The sequence below is a fragment of the Thermobia domestica genome, chromosome 9, assembly GCF_964235325.1.
Source record: "Thermobia domestica chromosome 9, izTheDome1.hap1.1, whole genome shotgun sequence".
Taxonomy (NCBI): domain Eukaryota; kingdom Metazoa; phylum Arthropoda; class Insecta; order Zygentoma; family Lepismatidae; genus Thermobia; species Thermobia domestica.
In genome coordinates, this window is record NC_137462.1 from 171,702,623 (window position 1) to 171,730,444 (window position 27,822).

The 27,822-nt window shown below is 38.5% G+C and overlaps 1 protein-coding gene and 1 long non-coding RNA gene across 2 annotated transcripts in view; one reads left to right on the forward strand and one right to left on the reverse strand.

Moving 5' to 3' along the window:
- Positions 1 to 6,123, reverse strand: part of LOC145695211 (uncharacterized) — a 332,249-nt gene extending 326,126 nt beyond the window's left edge. Inside the window, exon 1 of the long non-coding RNA XR_014133123.1 lies at positions 4,500 to 6,123. This is a non-coding gene — a long non-coding RNA (uncharacterized LOC145695211). The remainder of the gene's footprint in view (positions 1 to 4,499) is intronic.
- An 18,488-nt stretch (positions 6,124 to 24,611) lies between these two features.
- The window catches only part of LOC145661086 (uncharacterized), a 45,628-nt gene continuing 42,417 nt past the window's right edge, over positions 24,612 to 27,822 (forward strand). The window contains exon 1 of the mRNA XM_081726529.1: positions 24,612 to 24,840. Coding sequence (XP_081582655.1) covers positions 24,612 to 24,840 — 229 coding nt within the window. The remainder of the gene's footprint in view (positions 24,841 to 27,822) is intronic.

Here is a 27,822-nt window from a genome sequence, read left to right on the forward strand (position 1 = left end):
AGAGGGAGCAGCAGACATTTAACAAGGGTCAACTTGTGTGGATCTACGATGCGACGAAACGGAAAGGTGACTGTAGTGCATTCTCTGGAAAATATTTTGGACCAGGACAAATAGTATCCCGTAAGCATGACAATAGTTACTATGTAAAATACCGAACTCCCCGAGGTCAAATAAAGATTGATTCTATAGCGATCGACAGGTTAAAAAAGTATTATCCTCCTCCAGAAGAACTGCCTAAAAATTTACGTAAGTTAGAAACATCTGAGATTGATGTAGTAGGAGAGGGAGTACCGGATAAAAATCTCCAGGAAGTGGATAAGGTAAATTCCTTCTTAATGGAATTCCAAGATCCAGATAACGAAACGCAATTAGAATCGTTGTTTATAAGGAAAGTTGTTTTCATGTCCGATCTACCATCTTGGGATCAGGTGGGTCCGAAAACAAGTTCAGTGGAAGGTTTGGAGAGACCTAAGTTTGCCGTCAACCACGACATTAATAAGAAAGTTGCGCTTTATTACGGTTCAATCACGACGTTAGCTGGTGATTGTATAGTAAACTCGTCCAATTCCTTTCTAGAGCCACGAGGAGGCGTGGACAAAGCAATTCAAAGTCTTGCAGGAGAAGAAATGCAAGACGAGTGTCGTAAAATATCCCACCTTTCCCAGGGCAACGTATGCATTACACAGGGTTACAATCTACCCGTGGATTTTGTGATTCATGTTAGCGCACCTGATGATCGAAATCCTAAGAAGTTAAAAATGTGTTACGAAAAAACGTTGCAATTAGCAGTAGACAACGATATAACATCCATTGCGTTCCCCAACATCTCTACAGGAGTTTTTGGTTTTCCTAAAGCAGATGCTTGTCGCGTTGCTTTACAGACAGTACGTCTTTTCCTCGAAGAACATCTTGACTCTATCGAAAGAATAGTGTTCGTGCAGTATGACAAAGAGAATCAAAAAATCTATGAACAACTTATACACCTCTATTTTCCTATATAAAATAGCTGAAAGAAAAAAGGTATTAGTATGTTACTGGTTAATTGACTTAAAGCTATCTTAACGCTAGCAATATATATAGAATATGGGAAAGGATATAGTTATTCATCATCAGTGCTATGCAGTTTTCTTTTGCTCTCGTCATCATATCCGTCTCCTATTATCATTTTTTGGGACAATTTTATTTTAGAAATTTCAGATTCTCCACTTACCTGAAAAAGAAAAAAGAAACATTGAAATAAGTAACGCAATTTGACAATAACATATATACTTAGGCTAGCAGAGATAATAATCAATAGAACATGTGAAAATTCTAAATTTCTCATTATATTTAATTTGTGTTTCAGATAACCTATTTTGTTTTAAGCTGCATTATCCTGTCTTTCTCTTTCCCACATGTGACGTCTAGTAACACCGAGTTCCAAATAACATCTGGTTTATTTTTCCGTAAACTCCCTAATGTTATTTTGTACCAACACTCTTTACCGATATCTTTTAATTTGACATTTTCCTTTCCGCATGATGTTAAGGTTTCTTCTCTTTTTGAATCTCTGCTTTGCAACGAAAATGACACTCTAGCTCCAGATGTTTGCGAAGCTGCGAAAGACCTACATAATCTGCAAGTCCATATTAACGATTATTTTTTAAAGCCTCCAAATCCACGATTTCATCGTTTATCAACCAGATCTCCGCGTGCACTGCTAGGATTCATTGGGAAAGCATTGAATTGGTGTTGTGACGTAGCTGACAGTTCATCTATTGATTCGATAAACAAGAAGGAATTCCATTTGGAACAGACAGTACTGGGTTTACAAAAACAATTGTTGAAAAACAATTTATATATTCAGAACACAACTTCAGAATTTTTAAGTTTTCAAGATCAGATACAGGATAATTTTCATAAAATTAGAAACTTTTCGGCAAAAATATTGGATCAAGAACATGATCTGGGAGATCATCTTAATAAGCTTGCAAATCGAGTACATAAAGAGGTCATTTCGTTCATTCAAGAGTTTTATTCGATTTCAACGCAGTTTGTACAGTTTCTACAAATTTTTAAATATGATCTGACAATTCAGATGTGTACAGATGCTAGGCTGAACCCTAATATAATTCCTTATAAAGTGTTGCACGCACATTTATCTGAATTTGAGAATATCATTTTGAAAAATGGATATAAGTTAGCCATAGATAAGTCGTTATTGGAGATGTATTATTCAATTAATGTTTTGACTTGTTCAATCACCGACACGTACATTTACCTACAGATGAAAATTCCGATCGTTGAAATACAGCCTTCATTTGAGTTATATGATGTGCAGCCACTTCCGTTTGCTGTATACAACCAAACTTGTACCGTTGATATCCAGCCTTTAGTTATGGTAATTCAAGATAAAAAAGATCTTATTCCAATAACAGGAACAAGCCTACTTGCTTGTCATTATAGCCAATCAAAGTTATGTAAGATACCTACACACACTGTGACACGATCTCGTTTAATAAATTGTGCTCACGCAGCTTTCGTTGCCAGTACAGTCAGGGAAATACTACACAATTGTGACCATACGTGCTATGATTCGAAAGAGGCACAGATTATAGACATTGGATCGCATGAGTTTGTTTTAACACACCCGCCAGAATTTCTAACTTTGAAGACTAGAGAAAATGTGTCAACTATTCGAGTTCCAGAAGAAGCCAGATTATACGGAGCCCTTAAAATTCGAATACCATGCAATACTAAATTAATTGTGGAGAGAAATCTTTTCGTCAGATCGGATTTTCCGTGTCTCGACAATGATCTTACCGAACCTGTATTTTTACATCTTTTTCCGAGCCAGCTAGTCTCTAATGATCTGATGCTATTACGATCTACGTATAAAGGGAATGAATTTTTTAATGTTTCATCTTTACTTAACGATGTTTGGAGTTCTTCGATCCGACATATGAATATATCAGCATTTACGATAATTGACCAGACGCCCATTAAGATGCCTATCTATAAGCATGAGTATTTTATACCAGGAATTATTATTATTTGGAATATCATCATCACTCTTCTACTTATTTATTTGCTAAGGGAACATGGGATTTTCAATTTTATATGGTTTTGTAGAAAATGTAGTGCGTCTACGGAATTTTCTTTGCAAGAATTGAGCTACTTTTTAGACATTGTGCAAACCGTTATTGCAATTGTAAGTCTAATTTTGCTCTATAGAGTAATGAAAAGTTTAATGAAAAAAATTGGTGATGATACGCCACTGCAGACGAAGAGTTTTGAAAATAAACGTAACGAGAGGTCTGAAGAAAGAGATCAAGAACCTGAAGTGACCCCAGAAAAGTTCACCACTTCGAACAGAAATGAGGATGCACATTCAGTGTCAGATTTGAGTTTACCTCCTCCTCCGGAAGAATTGATAGTTAGTGACGGAAGTTTTGGTACAGAGATTATAGTGCCGCCTTCTACCGTCTTGGAATTAACGAATTCTAACGTAAAATCTTCGTACATTTCCAACTATATAGTGTATTCTTAAAAGTGGATACGGAAACTGAGATGTCGAGCAATTCACGCATTTTGTGAAACAGCATCTAGAAGAAGATATTAGAACGTATATACGCACGACCATATAAAATTGACAATCATTACCGCACATATCTATTTTTATGAATTTAGAGACCTTCTGCCCCCCCCCAACTTTTATTTCCAACATAATTTTACTAACACAATCGAGTATTGGGCGATAAAACCCAATCCAACCTCTAGTTACCTTAAGTTCCCAACCTAATCAGGAAATGGGTTAGGTTTATGTTGGAAATAATGAGCCCTTCCCCCCCCAAAAAAAAAAATTAGAGTTTTGTCATTATCATAAATAGTTGTATGATTCAAGAGTTTGGGCACTACGTTTATCGTTTTACTTATGTGTATTTATATCTGCTCGAGTTTTTCTCTTCTTTTTCTACTCCCCCCCCCTTCCTAGATCCTACCTACATTAGTTTACCGGTTGTTGTATTTACCCTTGCACTTTCATGGTCGTCGCCATCTTTAAGCCCATAATACCTTGCGTTTACTGGCATCAACGCTTAGCCGCCATCTTAGAAATTTTTCTTTTAATTTTTTCCCACCATTATATTTTCATGTTTTTCTCTCTTTTTACCCACCACACTTCTGCTGTATATTTTGATAACTCTTCCTCGTTATATTTCAATCACCCTGTACCAAATGAGCCCTAATTTTAAATCTTAACATTTCAAATTTCCACCCCCCTCATGGTCCTACTCACATCCATAACCTCCTTATTCTTAACAATTATACCCCTTCAACCCTCACAGTACGCAGCTTGTTTGAAGCCAAGAAGATTCCACAACTTTATGAAGAGAAGAAGAGGACACCAATTCTTCTCCATACTGCAATTTGGATGGACCCGAACCAAGAACTTCTCAATATGACAACACTTAGTGTCAGACCCGCCCACCAGTTTTAACTATAATCTTCAGTTTTCTCACCTGATTTATCAGCCAAGACATCACCTATTCGCCCGCTGGACACTTTTTTTTTTTCTCTCTTCATCAACAACATAATACTAACACGAAATATAAGCAACAGTAAACGAAAAATATCTTTGCTCCTCCACTCTAAAGAACACGGACAATTCCACAAGATGGCTGTCAGCGTCATTCTCCCCCCTCCCTCTCAGAAGAAGAAGTTTGTCAAGAAGTTTGATTAGTGCTGCCAACTTGTGGCCACCTTGCCAGTGATTCTTCTGAAACTACAAGGCCACGTACATTCCAAGAATTGCGTTATCTTCAGAACACTGACCCAGTGAAGATGTTCAATTCTGCTGACCAAGGTGTTATTCAAGTTCACTAAACAATTACACGTGCTTTTCCATATGTTTTGTTGACATCAAGTGTCATTAGCTACATTCGAAACATAGAATGTTATTCAGTGCTTTATGTGTTTATGTGCAGTGTTTGGTTAACGATTTATTGATTATCGTCGATTTCTTTTGTGTGAGATTTATTTTCTTTTTTTTTTTTTTTTTTAAAAAAATGAGATACTGAAAAACTGATATTCAGTCATTTTTTTTTTCTCTTGTTTGTTGCTACAGTGTACTTCATGTATTTTATTTAACGTATAGTGACGTTAATCAAAACAATATATACAGTCTATTTTCAAAATAGTGGTGACGACGATGCGTGTTTTCTTTAAAACCGCATGTCTAAGTTTAGCGGTGGGAGTGTGAAGAGACTAATATTTATTGACTATCGTTGATCTCCCACAAAATCATTTATTCTTTAAGACATCTTCAGCCTTATCTTCGGTGTTGTGAGATTATTCCTTTTTTTCCTAATTTCATAAAACTATCTCTTATGTGTCGAAGAACGCTAGTTATTCGGATGTCTTAGTTTATGAAATTCATGTATGTCTGAGAATTTAGTATACGTTTCTCTTCCGTAATTTTGTGTTTTCGTGGCTAAATCGTGGAAGTGTTTGTTTATGTTATATAATGTATTATGTCAATGTGTATTTTTTATGTAATAAAGCTGAGAGAGCTACTTTCCCAACTATCTGTCCATCTCTGACGTCATGAGTACCTGTTGGGACGAAAACATCTCATCTACACGTGTCTGGAGTCAGCAGGATTACCAGAAGATCTTGGTCTTTAAATACTCCCTCCATCCCGGAAAGAGGGAGTCACACGGAGCCTTCAGAGACACACAGAGCCTTCGAAGTCTCACGGAACCTTTGAAGTCGCTTGGAGACTTTGGAGTCGGTCTTCGAGGACTATAGTCGCGAAGTTATCAAAAGACAGTCAACGGAGTCGGTCCGGGGAGTGCACGGCAGTCAATCGAGCACTTCGGGAGTAATTTGGAAGACAAACCGAACAGTTTGTAATTCGGTATCCGACATATTAAACACCAGGCGAACAACAGGAGGAAGCCCAGCAGAGATGAAGCTACAGGTACTGTGACGTCAGTTTTCTTCCTTTCTCTCCCTCACCTCTCTCCTACCCTCACTCTCTCTTTCTTCAGAAAAAGCTAAAATTCTTATTTTTATTTCTTTTAAAATCAGACGGGTGTCGTCCGGTCCCAGGACCCGTTCTACCCTTGAGAAACATCCCAAGAATCTCACTTTGACGACACAGCTTTCTTTGAAAATACTTTTCAAATTAAGCACCGTAAAAATACATATCTGTAAGTTTTTGAAACTGCAGTCGTCTGATTTTCTGCCACTTTTCGTTTTATGTTTCTATTTTTATTAGAATCCTACATTTTACTTTGGGAAGGTGGCAACCCTACATTATACTGTGATCAAACTGGTACGTGACTACTTTCAGACGTGCAAAACTCTTCCCAGATAGACCATCGTCTTTAATTGTTCGTTACGAGCAAGAGTAGCAAAATCCCAAAGGTCATAAAAGATGCTAAAGAGATCTGACGTCGTTCCGAATTGTTACAAGTAAAGTGCGCTTGAGGAGAAGTGTTACTACTTAGAACAAAGGAAGTTTGCTGTACGTGTACAGCTGCTCCAAACTTTCCCTTCAATTTTAATATGTTAATTTTCTACATTTTCTGATTCTCTCTCTCTGTACTGTATATTCTGTAAATTTCACCCGGAAACTACTAGAAAATTTGTGATATTGCATTTAACTAACAAAAATACACTTTATTTTGTTAGAAAATATCATAAAAATAATAACAAAAGAAAATATAAAATTAAAATTATATGTAACTCTGTACCACTAGACTTTAAAACTGAATTAATTAACAACAATTACACCTCATACTCAAATTGACCATAAAGTACTACGATATAAGCAGAATTAACACGTCCATTTAGACATCCCCCCCCCACCTTTTCAGATTTAATCGGAAATGGTCTCAATCGTTTGTAAGTTTAATACCCCCAGAGTACGAAAATAAATGTGCTAGGGTGGCGTAGTACCCTGATAGAGGGACCTATGCTACCCTAGCACATTTATTTTCGTACTTATAGAGGATCGGTGCTATAGTTATTGAGATTGAAACCCTTACTTTTATCTTTAAGAAGTTATACACATCTATTTTAACTTCTCAGTGGGTCAGCTTTATTACTAAATACTATTTAGTATAAAATATTTTGTTTCTTATTGTTGAATGTGAACGCTAGTTAATGTAATTTTGAATTCAATTATGCGTAACTTTGTGAATCTGCACATATTTGTACCTTGATCTATTTGTGTAGTGAGTGTAAGAAGGAATTTTGTTTGTTGTTAAGATTTCAAAATTGAGTTAATTCTACGTCCATTTGGACAGCCCCCCCCCCCCCCCACCTTTTCAGATTCAATCGGAAATGGTCTCAATCGTTTGTACATCGTTTGTACAGAAATGTGCAGGCAAAATTTTCGTTTGTACACAATTAGGGGCGCCGCCAGAACGAAAACAAAGTGGGGAGCTACCATTTAGACTAGGGATGGTACCGAGACCGAGACTAGTCTCGGTCTCGTCTCGGTCTCGTCTCGAATTATCGAGACGAGACCGAGACCGAGACGGACTTTCAGACACCGAGACGAGACCGAGACCGAGACGGACTTTCAAACACCGAGACGAGACCGAGACCGAGACAGACCTCTATAAATCGAGACGAGACCGAGACGAGACTTCCCCATCAGGATTCTGCCGCCTATAGTCGGACAATTTGTACATGCCGACCAGCAGGCCCGTATCCACGGGGGGGGCTAGGGGGGCCGGCTCCCCCCTAAACTTTGGCTGGCCCAAATAAAAGTTTCACGGTAGGCCTGCAAATGAACTATAATATAGTGATGAAGTATAATATGATTGGGTCGGGCCCCCCCTAAATTTTTGGACTGGCTACGGGCCTGCCGACCAGATGCCGGACGCCGGACGCCTTCATCCTTTGTACAGTAATGCAAAGTCGAAAGTTTTGTTTCTACGCTATCAGGGGCGTCGACAGAACGAACACACATGGGAGCTGTCTAAGTGGTAGCCCCACCATGTTCGATTGAACCACAAATTGTCGCGATCGTTTATACATCGTTTGTGCAAAAATGTGCACGTAAAATTTTCGTTTGTACTAAAGAATATACGGATGTGAGTATTTTTATGTTTGACCTAGAATGGAAGGAAAGGAATGGGGATTGCAATTATTATAATTATGTATATATCTCAGGATTTGCTCAAAGTTAGAGATATAAAAGTTGTTATTTCGACTTCTCATTTCAAATGTTAAACCAGTGTATCGTGTTTTAACGGTTTTTGATATTTAGCCTAGAAAGTAAGAAAGGGGATTGGGCTACAGCTGTGTATTACTGTTTTTGCAGTTTAGCGATCAACGTTAACCGGTTGAATAACGATTGCTGAGATTGAAAATGGTACCTATTATTATAACGCTAGATTGCAAAACACCAGTTCTCGCTATCTCCTATTCCGATAATCGTCAATATACTGTAAATGTATTAAGTGGAGTGGGTGAAACACGTACGGACTTTAAAAATACCGTAGTTGGAAAGAGTAGAAGCTGAGGGACAATCTGTGAACCGAACTCAGAAGCTCTCGATTTGCAAAGCGTGAAACACAAACTGTGTTGGTCCTTATTATTCCCATTTAAACATTAATTTTGATTATTTCTATATGCCACTCTATGTCGATAACGGCTGAACTTGAACTTAAAACGGCATTGAATCTTTCACTATTCATCTCAGTCATCCTGGAAACTGTTCCTTTGACACTAATATCGTCTGTTTTCGATTATTCCTCCCTCTGAACCCCCATGACGGTGGGGGCTAAAATGGTATTTAAATGACATCAGAAGTATCACTATTCTTTTCAGACCCTCTGAACTATGGATCCGACACATTACTTTTACATGTAACCCCCATCACTCCTCGGAGGTCAGAGAGGGTTCGCAGAATATAGCGATCTTTATTAATTAGACGATAGGTTACCTAATCACCAAATTTGATTTAGATCTGAAATTACCAAGAAATAGAGTATCGCATACACACATATCAGCACCCATAGAAGGGTCAGAGGAAGTACCAAATATAGCTATATTCTATTGACTTGCTCACGAAATTTAGTTCAGATCCGATCAGTATTTACGGAGAAATAAAACATCACATTCACACAGAGAGAAAGAGAGAGATAGACAAACCTACAAAACATCTGGTAGGAATCTATAAGCTCCCATATTCATACGGCGGGAGCTAAAAATTATTCTTAATATTTACGTCATTGCTTATCCATATCAATTTCTATCTGTTTATTAAATTGTGTTCATATTGTACATCTATGAATGTAGTACATTCATTTAATCGAACATGGAGCAAAAATTCACTAAAACATTCTTTTAAGTTACAATAAATTTGAAGCAACAATTATTCAATTGAATATTATTTCCATATATTTTCCTACAGTTCCGTATATTTTCCTTCACATTATACCTTGTTATCATTTTTACTAAATTTCAAATTCAAGAATAAAAGTTACAGGGGATGGACAAAAATATGGATTCCCTTCATGCACATTACCTTCACTAAGAGCAAGTAGGACCGTGTGCAGAACGCCCTGTAGTCGATGGGAAATGGAGAAATACAGGTCGCGTATGGTTGTCAAAGAGACGTTATACCATTCTTCCGCCAAAGTAGCGGAACGTTGTTATAGAGAGGACGGTGGTGGGTAGCGGGTATCCAAAACTGACCACAAGGACCCGATGATATTGTGGTGTGGCGATTCTGGGGGCCATGGAAGTTGCGACACTTCATATTTGTGCTCATCGAACCAGTTCTGGACGATGTGAGCTGTATGAGCAGGGACTCTGTCATCTTGGAACATGGCATTACAATCTGAAAATAAGATTTGCATCGTGGAATGCAGCTGGTTACTCAAAATGGTTACTTGGTCCTTGGCAGTGACATGTTCATGCAAGGTGATAATGAGTCTGGCAGAATACCAGCATATGGCTGCCCAAATCATCACTGGACCACCAAAACTGCCGAAATCATCACTATTGGTAACAGAAGTCTGTATTGTACGCTTGTGCCGGCGTTTTCCACACGTAAACTCGACCAGCACTTGGAAACAATGTAAAGGAAGACTCATCCGACCAGATGCCAGTCTTCCACCTCTCCATTGTCCAGTTTTTATGGGCGTTGCACCACTGTCTTCTTATAGCAGCATAGTCAATAGTAACGAGTGGTTTGGAAATGCAAAATCTGCCATAAATTCCTTATTTGTGGAGTTCTCTTCTGACTGTTTTAACACTAACAGGCTTTGTAAGCACAGTATTCAGCTCAGCATTGACTTTTCGCGCCATGGTGATCTGCTTCGTCACAATCCTACCCAATGTGCGTGTCTCTGTCACGCAACGCACACTTGCGCCCACGCTGATGCTTCGCTGAAACGGTTTTTCCGAAACATTCGTAGGCAAACATGATCTTCGAGACTGTACCTCTTGATACACTAAAAATTTCCGCTACTTTCGTTACGGAAACTCCCACAATACGTACACAAATAATTTCCCCTCTTTGAAACTCTATCAGTTCAGACATGATTCACGATAACCTGCACGGACTGGTCGTTGAACTGTAATTGGCCCTTCTGTTCGATTGGCCAGGCTGTTTACCTCAAGGGATGTGCCGGTGACCACAGCGACACCATCATGTTCAGACTCAAATCGTGTTTGAAATGGCTCAATCTTTTATACCAGGTGTTTCCACTCTTTTTGTAAATCCCTGTATTTACATCCCATGTCTTGTTAGTAAATACTCCATAGTATATGACACATTTTTTAATGTTCCACTAACCAGTACTTTCAAAGTTAATTGCTTCTACCATAATATTATTATTATTATTATTATTATTATTATTATTATTATTATTATTATTATTATTATTATTATTATTATTATTATTATTATTATATTATTATCATCATCATCATCATCATCTTAGGACTAGCAGATGGTCCAACGTGCAACTGTGCGCAATATTTTGTCTTCATCCTGAGTCTTTAATATAGAATTAATCCAAAATCCAAAATCGCGAATTTCGTGAGCATTTTAGTGAACCCCCTTTCTTACATTTTAGGTAAAGTATCAGAAAACGTTAAACCATGATACACTGGTTTAACATTTGAAATGTGAAGTCGAAATAACAACTTTCATATCTCTAAATTTGAGCAATCCCGAGATATATACATAATTATAGCAATTGCAATCCCCAACCCTTTTCTTCAATTCTAGGTCAAATATTAAAAATACTCACATCCGTATATTCTTTAGTACAAACGAAAATTTTACGTGCACATTTTTGCACAAACGATGTATAAACGATCGCGACAATTTGTGGTTCAATCGAACATGGTGGGGCTACCACTTAGACAGCTCCCATGTGTGTTCGTTCTGTCGACGCCCCTGATAGCGTAGAAACAAAACTTTTGCCTACGCATTACTGTACAAATGATGTACAAAAAATTGAGATAATTTTCTTTTGAATCGGACGTGGGGAGGGGCTCCCAATTAGGCAGCATATACTTTATTATCGTTTTGGCGGCGTCCCATTTGTGTGCAAACGAAAATTTCGCCTTCACATTTCTGTACAAACGATTGAGACCATTTCGGATTGAATCTGAAAAGGTGGGGGGACTGTCTAAATAGTAGCCCCCAGTTTGTTTTCGTTCTGGCGGCGCCCCTAATTGTGTACAAACGAAAATTTCGCCTGCACATTTCTGTACAAACGATGTTCAAACGATTGAGACAATTTCCGATTGAATCTGCAAAGGTGGGGGGGGGGGCTACCATTTAGACAGCCACCTACATTTATTTCGTTCTGGCGGCGCCCCTAATTGTGTACAAACGAAAATTTCGCCTGCACATTTCTGTACAAACGATGCACAAACGATTGAGACCATTTCCGATTGAATCTGAAAAGGTGGGGGCTACCATTTAGACAGCCCCCCACTTTGTTTTCGTTCTGGCGGCGCCCCTAATTGTGTACAAACGAAAATTTCGCCTGTACATTTCTGTACAAACGATGTTCAAACGATTGAGACAATCTCCGATTAAATCTGAAAAGGTGGGGGGGCTAACATTTAGACAGCCCCCCACTTTGTTTTCGTTCTGGCGGCGCCCGTAATTGTGTACAAACGAAAATTTCGCCTGTACATTTCTGTACAAACGATGTTCAAACGATTGAGACCATTTCCGATTGAATCTGAAAAGGTGGGGGGGCTACCATTTAGACAGCCACCTTCTTTTTTTCGTTCTGGCGGCGCCCCTAATTGTGTACAAACGAAAATTTCGCCTGCACATTTCTGTACAAACGATGTACAAACGATTGAGACCACTTCCGCTTGAATCTCAAAAGGTGGGGGGGCTACCATTTAGACAGCCCCCCACTTTGTTTTCGTTCTGGCGGCGCCCGTAATTGTGTACAAACGAAAATTTCGCCTGCACATTTCTGTACAAACGATGTACAAACGATTGAGACCATTTCTGATTGAATCTGAAAAGGTGTGGGGGGGGGGGGCTGTCTAAATGGACGTAGAATTAACTCAATTTTGAAATCTTAACAACAAACAAAATTCCTTCTTACACTCACTACACAAATAGATCAAGGTACAAATATGTGCAGATTCACAAAGTTACGCATAATTGAATTCAAAATTACATTAACTAGCGTTCACATTCAACAATAAGAAACAAAATATTTTATACTAAATAGTATTTAGTAATAAAGCTGACCCACTGAGAAGTTAAAATAGATGTGTATAACTTCTTAAAGATAAAAGTAAGGGTTTCAATCTTAATAACTATAGCACCGATCCTCTATAAGTACGAAAATAAATGTGCTAGGGTAGCATAGGTCCCTCTATCAGGGTACTACGCCACCCTAGCACATTTATTTTCGTACTCTGGGGGTATTAAACTTACAATTTAACTTCTTAAAATGAAATAAAACCTTTAAGTTTTACGTCCTACGGTTATGCCTGTTAGGCTAAAGGAGACGGTGTTGATGAGAAATAAATGAAATGGTGGAATGAAGAAAGTGGGAGGAAACGGGAGAACCCCGAGAAAACCTACGAGCACTGTGTTTGTCCACCACAAAGTCCACACGGCGCGAGCTGGAATCGAACCAGGGACGCAAAGCACCGTAGGTGAACGCTCTACCACTGAGCCACCGCGCCCCCTTAACTTTTTAGTCTTGGTTTTAATGGAAAGACTCAGAAGATTGTAACATTTGTTTTCGAGTTAAAATTTGAAGTGTGGTAAGGATTTAAAGACTTCCAAAAACGATTTTACTCTGTACTAAGTTGTTGAACTAACTTATATAAATTCAGCCACTTATCAATTGAATAATCAAATATTTTACAGAACATTTCAATTGCTAAATTACTTTTTTACAAACTTTAAGAATCACATAAGTGCTTACAGCCTCTTGAAAAGGTTAATACAAATCCAAAAGTCTTGGATAACGCAAGGACATATTAATTCCTACGGAAATTGTATTTACAATTGGCCCAGAATCGGCGTATTTAAATAATTAATTTAATAAATTTTGCCTAACATCCTTTCTGATTACAGACGCAATATGAGTCATGAACTAGGGATATAAAACTGAATTATTTTATTTTATTTTATTTTATTTTATTTTTGTTGAAGTACAGTTTAATTTGAGTTATGCTGTAAAACAGGTCATCGGAGCTTAAACCCGGAAGGGCAGGCGTGTTTATGAGGAAGGAAAGACTGTAATGGCTTTATGAACAACATAATTTATGAATTATGCTACATAGTGGATTTGGTGAGTTTCTGAAAGTTGAACAGCAACCTTGGATAGCATTAGAGCTGATTGTAGCGATTACATTTTGAAATATCCAAGAATATTCATAACAAAACTGATATTTTCTGCTAAAATCCATGTAGAAAGTTATTTCAATGAAATAGTAATTTGTAATTTGAGCTCTACGTATTTATCTTTGCAACACTTGCAGGTCCCTGAAAGGATCCAGAATGCCGTCCTCATGGAGGCCTGGTATACAAGGAATAAGTTACCGTATAGGGCCAGGATTCGATACTAAAGCCACAAGGGCTACGAAAGTGAGACTTGTTGTAAATAATAAACTGGAAAAAATCCAAAGCTATAACGTTATTGGTAGGATAAATGGGAGATTAGAACCAGGTAATGAACTATTAATTTTCGACACCCAAACTAATTTAAGATATTATATCTCTAAAGGAATGTAGTGTTTAATTTTAAGGTATGTGCATGCTTCATTAGTTTTGAAGAATACAGTAAGCATCCACCGAAAACATTAACCATCTACATATTCTTGATGTTTCGTATTCGTCTGTAAGTTTGTTTTCCCACTCTAGCAGCACATTTGCTGGCTCAACGTTGGCAAATGGTCAGCCAACAATTTCCTGTCACTTATCCAACAGTTCAGGTCTGGTACTCCTAACTACAACTTTACTTCTTTCGTATGGGCTATTGACAATTATGGTGGTTGGCAAATGCTCGGCAAAGTGGCCAATTACAACGTAGGGCCAACGCTGGCACTTTGCTAGCTTACCATTCCCCACTATTGGGCCAAGTATTTGTACTGCTACATTGCATATGTAGAAATGATTGTAGCTCTCTTATTAGTTGGAAGGAGTGATAAACCGATGAGCAATTGTTAATCAAAGTTCAGAAGAGAAGAGCAACAACAGAGATAGTTAAAAAAGAAGTAATTGACTAGAACATTATTAAAAAAAAAATCTTATTAAAGGTATGATAGAACATACGGCAGAACTTAATATAGGGAGTAGGAGAAATTTATGTATACTTTTAAATAGAGCTATTCTATTGTGCGCAAAACTATAGCAAAATAGCTATAACATAAATACTGATTTATTCCGTATATAGTATTTGGATTACTCTGCAACAATACTTAACTTAATCGTGTCAACTAACTAGATGCAATATGAAATAAGAATAGCAGGCTTGCAAATAGGCTTCAAAATACTTTCTACAATCAGGCCTGCAGCCAAGATTTAATTAAGGGGAAAGAAGATAAATTCTTTCTTTCTCTATCTCAAATACATATGATCCTTCTTAACCGAGTTGTTAACACGCATTTCGCACTTGGTATGCATGGTTCCGACAACACACTTACTGCATTAAAGAGATCAGATCAAGAGCTGCCGTAGCCAAAGAGGCATTCAACAAGAATAAATTACTTCTAACTAGCAGGCTTGACATTCGACTAAGAAGAACCTGGTTAAGTGCTATATATGAAGTATTGTATTGTATGGTTCGGAGACTTGAACATTACAAAAGTTGGAAAAGAAATATTCAGAGAGCTTCGAAATTTGGTTTTGGAGGAGATGAAGAAGTTAAAATAGACGGATAGAGTATCAAACTAAATTGCGTTACAGGATTATTATTTGTGTTTCCTTAAGGCAGTTTTCTTATTTATTCCAATTATTTTTATTTCCCCTTGTTTTAATTTATGGCATTTGTTTTCGCAATGAATTATTGAATTAATTTGTTGTTAAAACTTATTATTAAAGTTGCCCTCATAAGGCTTATCTGTACGAAAGTTACTATGTGCGCGTTCAGAGAAGAATTCTGGAAGCAGAGTTCTTCATTATTATTTTCTTTTAAAAATTGAATACAAAGTTAGTCCGTCGTTAACTTTCTTGTTGCTAAGATGGATCACCACCCGGAAATCAGTAGGCCTACATATTTTAGCTCATTACCTTAACTACTGCGTAATGAAATGTTACATATTATAAATATTGTATTATAAGATAGAGTAATGTTTCAGCCACAGCACAAGACACTGATTCATTTGGTTGTGTTTCTTGATATCGAAAAATGTAACTAATAAAAGAAAATATTTGATTCGTTTTACTTATAGAAGTGCTCCGTTTCATGAAATGTTTATTTGTGTGCGTAAAATATTTTAAAGTAACAATCTTATCACGAAATGGATTTATTGTTTGACCGTTTTTCGTGTTATGTTTCATATTTTATTTAAATATTAATTTATATTTAAGGAAATAGATTTTGAGACGAAATTTACCCCCAACGCCATAATGCATTATTACCAAATTTGTACGTTTACTGTAGTAGTCACAATAAGAAAATTCCTGGATTCTAGCGTTGTAGTTCGAGAAGCGGAATTGCGGTAAAGGTCAAAACCTAATTTCTCTAGTAAGTATCCAAGCAGAATTCCATGATTACTCTCTTTATTATTTGGCATCAGTAAACACTCGACACTATCTGGCAACGCCACACTATGCAAGCAGCGTTTTGCATAGCACTGGGAACACTTAGTGATCCACCTTTGAGATATAAAAGGATTTTAAAATATTTGCAATTACATAATATATTTTCATGTATAACGTGGAAAATAGAGAATAACGTTGTATACCTAATTTTCGTAACTAATGTTTTAAAATTATGTTATATGTTGTGGGAATGTGTAAGAAAATGCAGGAATAAGTAAAAATATTTGAAATATATTAGTTAAGTTGGTACACATACGTACTGCGGATCTCATTCCATCAGATGTGTATATTGTACGTGATGTGTAGCATGAAGAATTCGCTCATATTGTTTTGAGGTTATACTAACGAGGAACTGCCGCAGGAATACGTATGTTAATTCTGACACTACGCTTGATGTTTCTAGGAAGAAATGTTACATTTTGTACTGGTTTAATTACTTTATTGGAAAACAGTATAAAGTGGAATGACAATAAAACAGATAAAACTCAACCCAGATTGTACCATTTTATTTGTATGCTGATAGGTTTCACTTTAAAACAGTAGTATCTTAAAGCGGTTACCTTCCATGAGCTTGCAATCTCTGTTAATGATTAACTATTTGATTCCTGAAATAGCTGTCCTGCTTGTGTCAAATATGGATGTTTAGATCAGAAGAATCTCCCACAGGAGAGGAGGTTACACATGGGTAGGAGAGAAGATGATACTTTTACCTAACATTCTTCATAGGAAAGCCAATTGAATTAGGCCAACTTTGTAAGGAAATTGCCTTTTTTATAACGCCAGAGAGGGAAAGATGGAAGGAAAGTGATAAGTAGGAAGAAGAACGCAACTGATCAATGTTTTGAAAAACAGTAAAAAAAAAAAATATTGGAAGTTAAAAGATGAAACTGAAGTTCGAGAAACGTGAAAGAAACATTTCCAGATCCGAACCTAATTAAGAAAAAAACTTAATGGTTCCAGGACCTGCCGACAGACAGAATATTTAATAATGATAATACCAGGGTGTCTATCGGTCACGAAAGTCACGAATGTCACGAAAAAGTCACGAAATCAGAAAACGGTCATGAAAGTCACGAAAAAGTCACGAAATTTAGCTTTTGGGTCACGATTCTTTTTAACTGTGCAAATGTAAGTACAGATTGGAAAATTTTGTACTATAAAACGTCAAAATTCACCATCAAAAATGTCTATGGCCGGCTTTAGACGCTACCAAATCGCAAGAAAAGTACGTTTCTATCGCATGGATGAAAATTCGGCCTAATTCGCACCCAAATTCGCTCTTGAAAATGTTAGGAAATCTTATGATTTGGTAAAGAAAAGGTCACGAAAAAGTCACGAAATTTAATTTTGGAATTTTAGTAGACACCCTGTAATAGTGTCACTCAAGAAGGGGCCGCGGTGGCTCAGTGGTAGAGCGTTCACCTCTGGTGCATCGGGTCGCGGATTCAAACCCTGCTCTCACCAAGTGGACTTTGTGGTGGACAAACACCGCGTGCGTGGGTTTCCTCGGGATTCTCTCGTTTCATCCCACTTTCTTCATTCCATCATTTCATTCATTTCTCATCATCACCATCTCCTTTAGCCTAGCCAGCATAAACGTGGGACGTAAAACTCAAATCTGTCACTCAAGAACTTTTGAAACTATTCTAAACTTTTGTTTACTTTTCACTGCTCCCGACTTCAGTAATCTCCATTTGCGCTGAAAATACACAGCACTGACCTAAGAGATATTGCTTCTTTCTCTTTTGCTTAGCGCAACTTCAAGCTATATGTATGTAATAATCTGGCGCCTATTGTCTCATTTAGAGCTCCGTTATGAACTAATTGATTAGTAGATAACTAAAATGCTGCGCTGAAATTGCTGAATTTAAGGTTTGTGTTCGGCCATTGATGACAGAACATCTTCGAATGATGATTGCTTTAAAGCCTGTATATATAAAAAAGATCGATCTGAATTTTTTTTTTCATCTTGTGGACGTGGAGAAAGCTTTGTGAAATTATTCCATTTCGGTCTACCTTTGTAATAGAGTTACGGCACATTCTTCTTATACTTTTAACAACTTCTTGAAATGACAAGTCTCCTCAAGTTATACCTTAATACTCGTAGTCTACTTCGAACGGATATTTCTTGAGGACCAATTTAAAAGACTGCTGCTGCATTCTGCTGAAGAGATGCGAAGGAGAAAACGTGGTAAAATTGAAGTGAATAACTGAACATGCATCGTTGAGTTTCATGCAATTTCGGAGACAACAACTACGTACACTTGATAAGAAACCAGAGATCGTGAAGAAAGCAGCAATATTTGTTGTTTTCTTGGGAGCGTAGTAAAAGTTTAAAAAGAAAAACTACAAATAAGTTATTGATTTTCTTCAAAAACCGCTCTGTAGACAACTTTGAAGAGAATGTTATTTTTCAAAAACTTTCAAATATTACTCATGTTGACAGCCAGAAAACTGCATCACAAAGGATCTACAAAAGATGCTTCTCAGCAAAAAAAAAGATAATTAATAAGAGCCAGTTGTAAAAATCAGTAATAATATACTCTTTGACTTTCCTTGTCAATCTTTTGTTCAGATAAGAAACGAAAAAAATATATATATACAAGGTCTGTATGATAAGTAATGAGACTCGCCGCGCCGCGGCGCGCGTGTCGCTGGAGCGGGTTTGTCGGTGATGGAGGATGTAGGGGGGGGTCCGAGCAAAGCAACGCACCGCGCGTCAGTTGGCTCCGAGCCTTAGTGGAGCGCGGACAAGCCTTGGACAAAGCCCTTGTGAACATTCTTGTCACGGCGGAAAATCAACAAACATGGAGGGTTCCATCGAACAGCGTTATGCGATCAAATTTTGCGTTCGCCTGGGGAAAACGGCTACTCAGACGCTTTCTCTCATCACGGAGGCCTACAAAGAGGAAGCCCTATCCAAAGCCCAGGTGTTTCGTTGGCACAGTGCGTTCCGGAACGGCCGGGAAAGCGTTGAGGATCTGGAGAGGGCTGGACGCCCGACAACAGTGACTACGGACGAAACTGTGGCAAAAGTGAGGGATCTCCTGAACTCAGACCGTCGATTATCGTTGAGATTGATTGCTGATGAACTCGATATGAACCACACAACAGTGCACAAGATTGTGACGGAACAATTGGGAATGAGAAAAATCTGTGCGAAACTGGTGCCGCGAGTGTTGACTGACGAACAAAAGCAACGACGTGTTGATTGTTGTCAGGAACTGTTGAACCTCATGAACAGTGACCCTAACTTTGAAGATGACGTCATAACAGGTGACGAGTCGTGGGTGTTCCAGTACGACCCTGAAACGAAACGTCAAAGCGCGGAGTGGCACACTCCTGCGTCCCCGCGCCCCAAGAAGGCCAGAATGTCGAAGTCAAAGGTGAAAACAATGTTGATTGTTTTTTTTGACAATGTGGGGGTGGTCCACAAGGAGTTTGTACCCCAAGGACAAGCCGTCAACGCCGCCTTCTACAAACAAGTCCTTGAGAGACTGCACAGGAGCGTCAAGCGGAAAAGACCGGCGATCGCTAGCCGGTGGAAGTTGCATCACGACAATGCCCCTGCCCACACCGCCTTCTTAGTGACCTCCTTTTTGACCCGGATTGGGGTGGAAGTCCTTCCACAACCACCCTACAGCCCAGATGTGAGCCCGGCCGACTTCTTCCTCTTCCCGAAGCTGAAGCCACGCTTGAAAGGAACCCGTTTTGCAGACGTCACAGCCATCCAAGCAGCCGTGACCACATTTCTAAAGGACATGCCGGCTGCTGACTTCCAGGGGGCGTTTGCAGCGTGGAAACATCGATTGCAGAAGTGCATCGACGCAAGAGGAGAGTACTTCGAAAGCTTTTAAGTCCCTGTACAGATCAGATCAATAAAACAATGTTTCCAGACCTGGTCTCATTACTTATCATACAAACCCTGTATCCCAACGATCTTAGCTTCCAAAATTTCAAATATCATTATTCTGTCTTTTGTATGCATATATTCTTTTCGAACTCCATCTTAAAATGTATATCCATATCTAATATAGCCACGGTGCTGAAAGGGTACGCTAAACTTCAACAACTACAAATACAACTATAAATGTTATTGTTTTGTTTTATGACATTACTTTTAGAAAACATTTTATTTTTTAAAAAAAATTCTGTAATATAACAAAATCTGTCATTAATAAAAACTACACCTATCATTAATTTCCACTTCAGTCTTCCGGAGGTCTTTTAAACATCTTACTATCTTCCATGAAATTATTTTTCCAATTATTCGTAGCATGATTACATTTAAACCTTAGATATAGGAGGGTAAGTAAAAAATTATCTACACTTTCGCCAATAACACACCCTCAAAGGTGTGATATTACCTTCTTCACATGCGATGCATGTGCCGGTCACGTGTGCATATTACGATTACATTATTTATGTTCCGGCTACTACAGTGTAAACATGTCCTGTCCACTAATAATAATTTGTATTAAGGAAGAACCTGAGCAGTGAACCGATTTCTGCGGTCGGAAGGTGAGAAATCGACTGAAATTTATCGTGAACTTTAATTACAATATGAGGACAGTATTTCATCTCGAAACTATAGTTCACATATATAGTGGGGCCGAAGTACAGTTCGCATATTTTCCGAGGGCACAGGTAGCATAGACAGGCTCTACTCGGGTTTATGCTTAAGGCAAGTAGAATCCTACTTCAGACCACGCGAACAGAAAAATACTCGTTAGCCAGTTGGCAGGAAAGATTCACAGGTCGGGAACAAGTTACGGATGCAGTAACTATGTTAGACATTAATAGGTACTTATATATACTTATACAAACTCAATGTCGTAGGCAATTAGTAAGCTCTTTTCTCATAAGTATCGTAATTCAAGGAGGGTAGATACGGCAAGTTTCTCAAGGACTGATATCGAAAAATTTAGACCTAAATTATAGAGTAATGGTCTTCAACGCATGGCCTGCGGGACAGAGGTACCCTGCAGAGCTCTTTCTTGTGGTCGGCACCCTTAACTCAAAAACCTAATTAAATCAAAATAGATTGTAACCTCTTACAATTCAAAGTATCTTTGTGATTGCCTAAGAGGCAAAAGTTAAAGCTGTTTCGTATCGAAATAATGTCGAGAAAGTAATGTCTCGTCTCACAAAGAGTACCTATTTCTATTTGGAGAGTTATATCTCGTCTCATATTACTTTACGAAAATTCTGTTTCATTTCAAAAAAATGCCAAAAAAATCGATGTTTTGTCTCGGAAAGTGTATCTACTTCTATTGGTAGAGTTTTGTCTCATTCGTATCTTGTCACGAACATTTTGTCTCGTTTCATCTTGTGGACAATCTTAAATACTGTACTATAGCTTAGTGGCCCGCAAGCATAATTGAAATTGTTAATATGTCCACACTACTTCTCGGATTGAAGACTGCTTATATACATCGTCCGACAGTTAAGTAATGAGACTGATTTTATTAAGACGAAACAGTAAATGCATATGCAAAACAATATATGCGTTTGAAAGAGCAATCCTTCCTTTACAATGTGGCAACGCCGCATTGTCTCACGCGAAGCATGACGAGAAGTACGGCGCCATTACCAGCAGTCACCGAGAGGTCCTCGTCACGCTAGTATCGTGGAGCAGAGAGCGAATATCAAATTCTATGTTAAACTGGGTAAAAATGCCACAGAGACTGTTGATTTGATGCGAAGAGTTTATGGGAATACATAAATCTCTCATGCGCGGGTCTTTAGATGGTGCGAATGTTTTAAACATGGTGTGGAATCGATTGAAGATGAACCTCGACCGGGTTGTCCAATGTCTGTTCGTAACGAAGAACTCATTGCAAAAATTTATAAATGTGTGTAAGAAAATCGTTGCGTGACTGTGAGAATAATGGCAGATGAGTTTGGTGTTAACAGTGAGACGATTCGTAAGATCTTAGAAGAAGATTTGAGCAAGAAGAAGATCGCATCGTGGTGTGTGCCACATTCGTTGTCTGAGGAACGAAACCAAGAAACCGTTGGTTACGCTCGTGCCATCCTGGCAACGCCCGTAGGAATTAAATTTTCCTACTTTCCATTGTTACGGAAGACGAATGTTGGCGTTATTGTTATGATCCAGGTACTAAGCGTCAGAGTGCAGAATGAGAGTCCCAAGGATCTCCAAAAGGCAAGAAACTTCGACTTCAGAAGTCAAAAGTAAAGACAATGCTTCTAGGTTTCTACGACAGTAAGGATACCATTCACCATGAATTTGTACCAGAAGGTCACACAGTGAATGCCAAGTTTTATTTAAGTGTTTTGGATCGTTTCATGAAGAGAATTCGTCGTGTTCGGCCTGGATACTCAGCTCCAGCTAGCTCGGTTTCTTATCCATGATAATGCGCCCGCTCACCGGTCAGTACTTATTCAGGAATATTTGACCAAAAGACAAGTCTGTATATGTGTGTGATGCAGCACCAATTATTCTTCAGTTTGTTCCTCTGTGTATACACTGGTCCCTTAACTGAAGTTACCATTAAAAGGATGACTTTTTGGCATTATTGAAGACATCCAAGCAGCTGTGACAACGGCATTGCGGAACATACCACACATTGAGTTGCAGAAATCATTCTACTTCTTGGGTGATCGTGTCACTCGCTATATTGATGCAGGAAGGATATACTTTGAATAATAAACAGGTATTATTACATTATCTTTGTTTGGTCACAACAAAATCAGTCTCATTGCTTAATTGTCGGACGGTATCGGTGCCAAAATATTGTCCAAAAGATGTTATCACTGTTTGTAGTCAAATAATTTCTAAACAAAAAGACTTACACTCACTAATCTAATGCGTAGTGTAGTGCAAGGTATTAAATTTGTCGTGGTAGGCGGAGCTGCCAATTTGTATCATGCAAATGAGGATAATTGGTGCTGGAATGGGCCAATCATATTAGCCAGTGCAACAGAAGATGATGAAGTGTCAAGTAGCAACAATGGCTGAGGTTCAGTTATCGTTTGTTGAACTCAAGGCTGTACTGAAATGGTACTGGAAGCATGAAAACTTCACGAGGTAAAACGGCATTGGCACAAATGTGCACGGCGGAACTCCAGGGTGGATTCCGTATTGGGAACAAGTAAAAAACTTAATTTGACCATATGTCCGTAAATAAAAAGCTACGGAGTTACAACCATTACCCACCTGACGTTTGGGGGAGGAGACTTGACGAATATAACAGTCACATTCTCTCACCACTGTTTCTCCTATTTCAGTGAGTGGTATTTCAGTGGAAAGAATATGAACCACATATTCCAACGAAGCCACATTTGTGTCCATTGCACTGAGGTGTAGAAGAAGTAGAAGAAAAAACTCAAAAATCATGAAAACAATTGGTACGTACGTTTATTTCGTTATAGTGGACCAACACTGCTATCAATGATACAGTGACAAAAACACATTCACGAGTTTCAATTTAAACTTATTTATAGCCTTTAAACATCCATAGGGGAAACGGTGGTTGAGAAACTTCCAAGAATGTGGAAGGGCAACGACCTTGACATTACATAAGATGCGATTCTGGCATTTTCGTGGTGGGACTGAGGAAAACGAGTCGGAAACTCGGTCAAGATGGAGCAGGGTTTGTGGCCACGCTCGACTTATAATGCCGCTTAGCAGGCAGACACACTATCCATACCCCAACCGAATACAATAACATCATCAAGCATAACCAGAAGTCATTTCAGAAACATCGTGTCGAAAGTACAACCTGGGAGGAAATAGGAGAATGTTGAACACAAAATGTCCTACTGTCAGTTATGGGAACCAACGTGACTGCCACAAGACTACTAGTTGAAAATTCATAGCGTACTGTGATTATATACAATTTAAGACATAACATGTTTCAAACGTTATGTGTAGCTGTAAATGAAATATCCAAATCAAAAAGCCATTGAGACAGAAAACTTTCGTAGCTATTACGAACACAAAATTACTGTAGTCACACCGGCATCGCAGACGTAAAGTACTACCGTGAGCCTGGGTAATAGCAGTGCTGTGAAACAGAAGAAGATACTTCAAACTGATTGAGAGTGGTGTTGAGGTACATAAGACGAAACTAAAAATGACTGCAAGTTGTGCTGTGGGAAAGAAAATGACGTGGCTAAAGGTGAGTGCAAAAAGTGACTACAAGAGATACTGAAGACATGCTAAAAATGTGATCGCAAGTGGTGTCATTGAATAGATGTGGTTGTGTAACAAGTGAATACGTAGTTATTGTTGGATACTGGTTTGTAGAACAGTGTACACAGGTACGACATGTACATTCATGCAGAATTAACCGATATGCATTATTGTTGAATGGTAATGCATGAAAAGCACAGCGGCTATACCAACAGAGATACTCCGGACGACATTGCCCATGGTTGCCTTAGCAAACATGGTAATTTTGCGACTCTTGCTGCTGGAAGTAAGGGCAGATCAAGAGTGATGATCTTCGAGGCGGGAGAGCAGATTCTGGATGTTGTGCGAGAACATCCTGTGTGCAGCACAAGAGGATTTTTTCGGCGAATATGTGTAAACCCATATAGATATGGTACATCTGTCGTCGAGCGAACCTTTACCCATATCGTTTATAGCGAGTCCAGGCTTGTTAGCCAATCATTCGTCGTGAATACACTCTTCTCGTAATTTCTTCCGCATAGTGTTCATAGATGAGGAGCAGTTCACACGAAAGAGCATCTTCAGTTATTATAATGTATGTGTATGGACGAATGGAAATCCTCATGGGATTAGTCCCAGAAGATCAACAACAATTTACATTCGATATATTGTGCGTAATTATCGTTAACACTTAACTATTTCCGTACATACTCCTGCAAGAAATTACGAGAAACAACTATCGAGAATTTCTAGAAATCCACATTCCGAACGCAGTAAATAACTTTCCCTTGGCACTGCGTCCATGATTCCATTTCATCATGACGGGATACCCTTTCATTTCAGTGTTACAGCACGACAAAATCTAAATCCAGTGTTTTCTACTCGACAGATCTGGCGTAAAGGACCAGTTACTTGGCCTCCACAGTCCCAGATCTGATTCCTCTGGACTACTATCTTTGATGGCATTTAAAGATTTTAGTCTACGAACCTGGTGTGGATACTGTGGAAACGCTCCATATTAATATCGACGCAGCTGGTGATAGAATACAGAATCCCCCTGGAACTTGGGAACACGTTCGTGCTTCCATGTGGTGACTCGTTGAAGCTTGCATTCAGGCAGGAAAGAGACAGTTTCAACATTTACTGTAAGGAGTTACTTAATGGCACTTAAACATAAACATTTACAGTACACTATTTGTGTGGTGCTGATGAGGCAACACATTTAGTGTAAATGGTTGTGCATGATGATTTTTCTAAATAGTTTTTTATGATGTTTGATGTATTTACTTTATCGCATCGTGGTGTGTTTTTGTCGTTGTCCCAATGACAGCAGTGTTGGTACGCAGCTAAATAAATGTTCAAATTTTTGTTTGTGATTTCTGAATTTTTTCTTCTTCTTCTACAGCTCAGTGCAATGAGCACAAATATGGCTCCGTTGGAGTTTGTGATCAATATTTTTTTCCACTGATATAGCACTCATGGCTCTCTGCTCATTGTCGGCGAAACAAGGGTGGAGATAATGTGACTGTAGCATTCGTCAGTTCCTCGCACAGCGTCAGGTGGGTAATGGTTGTAGCTCCGTAATCTTACGTTTCCGGACATAGATTCATATGGACTTTTTTTACTTGCTTCTTCCATACGAAATCCACCCCTCCACAGGCCCGCAACCAGAGGGCGGCTAGGGGGCCTGCCCCCACTAAACTACGTGGCCCCTCCAAACCTTTACTCAAAATGCTATTATTAATACAAAAAACACAATTAAGTTATTGGTAAGAGAATGTTTCATGATTTGGCCCCCCCAAACATATTAATGCCCCTCAAATCTATGTGGCTGGTTGCGGGCCTGTTCCTCCCGAAAGTTTAGCCGTGCATCTTTGTTGCGCCCTGTATATATTTGTTGCAATAGCTTGATGGCAAACCTTGCTATTGGATTAGATGACTTATCTATTTCGAAGACATTGCTCTTCAGTTTTTTCGTTATTTAGAAATCTAACACCGCCACTCTTGCCACAATCTGTTTCCTCGTAATAGGATAGCTGAAAGGAAAAGCGGCTTTCAATCCGATCAGTTCATCTCCTTTTCTTCTTACTTCGTTTAATCCGATGATGTCCCAGTTCCGTACCGTTCCGTTCTGTACCCTTTTCCCGACTTTCTTAAATTAAATTAAATTAAATCTTAAATTAATTAAGCGAGTAGATTAAAACAAACATAGAATATTGTTTTTGGTGAAAGAGATATCACATTATACGTAGCAATAGTTAGTTTTAAATAGCAACGTGTCCATAGCTTGAGCATTCTTAACATCCTCTGCCTGAAAAGAAACTTCAGCACGTACTTCACTCGTTGAATTACAAAAAGTGAAAGTTCTTTAAGTTTTACGTTCCACAGCGTACCAGTGAGTCATCACAGCCCCAATTGAATTACAAGAATAAAGCAATAAATGTAAATGGGAAACATTTGATTCACTTCCATTTACTTAATGACAGTTCTCGTCGCAAAAAAAAAAAAAAAAAAAAAAAAAAAAAAAAAAAAAAAAACAGATTTCCAAGATGATAGAATAGTTTAATTTGAAAAGCGAGGAAGTCGGATTGAAAATTAATACGGACAACACGAGAGTGGTGTTTAACAGAACAACTTAGAAATCAAACCAAGGATTGAAGTTGGAAATACAGAACTAGAAGGAGTCAATATCTAAGTCTATGTAAGACGATATTGTAAGGTTTCGTATGTGTTCACATCATGCCATGACCATGTGTGTACTACACGTGTTTGCAATAAACAAATACAACGCAGACGACAGTAACGAAGAGTCGCCCACGATCGCCAACAGTCGGCAAGACGGAGATCACCGAAGGTAGCTGACATTTTAGGATAAAAGACGTCAGCACACCTCAAGCAGCATCAATCTCTCCCCGTTGATCAAACTACCAAAAGCCCTAAGGCGCCTTTCCATTGGGAACACCTTACCCCTCTCACGACGCCTGGTCAATACAGAGGAATCTTTCCTATAAGCCCTAAGACGCCTGGTCATTGGCTTACCTTTTCTCTCTAGTGACGGCCGATCGCCGTGAGACACCTAATCAAACAAACTCTCATTCCCTCTCACGACGGCTGGTCAATAGAGAGGAATCTTTCCTATAAGCCCTAAGACGCCTGGTCATTGAGTTCCTTTCACTTTCTTACCTAAAATATTAGAGGAAACTACTTATTGTAATATATTTCTGTACTTAAGAGTATCTTTTATAATAAAAAGGTGATGGGAAAGTCCAAACTCCCGTGTATCATGTTTTGCTCTACCCTACATAAATAGAGAATTTTACATCGTAGATACGTCGGCGTCTATCCAACAGACATTTCTTAAGGACTTTCCTACGGGACACTATTTTTATTAACAGAAACAGACTTAGAAACTTAT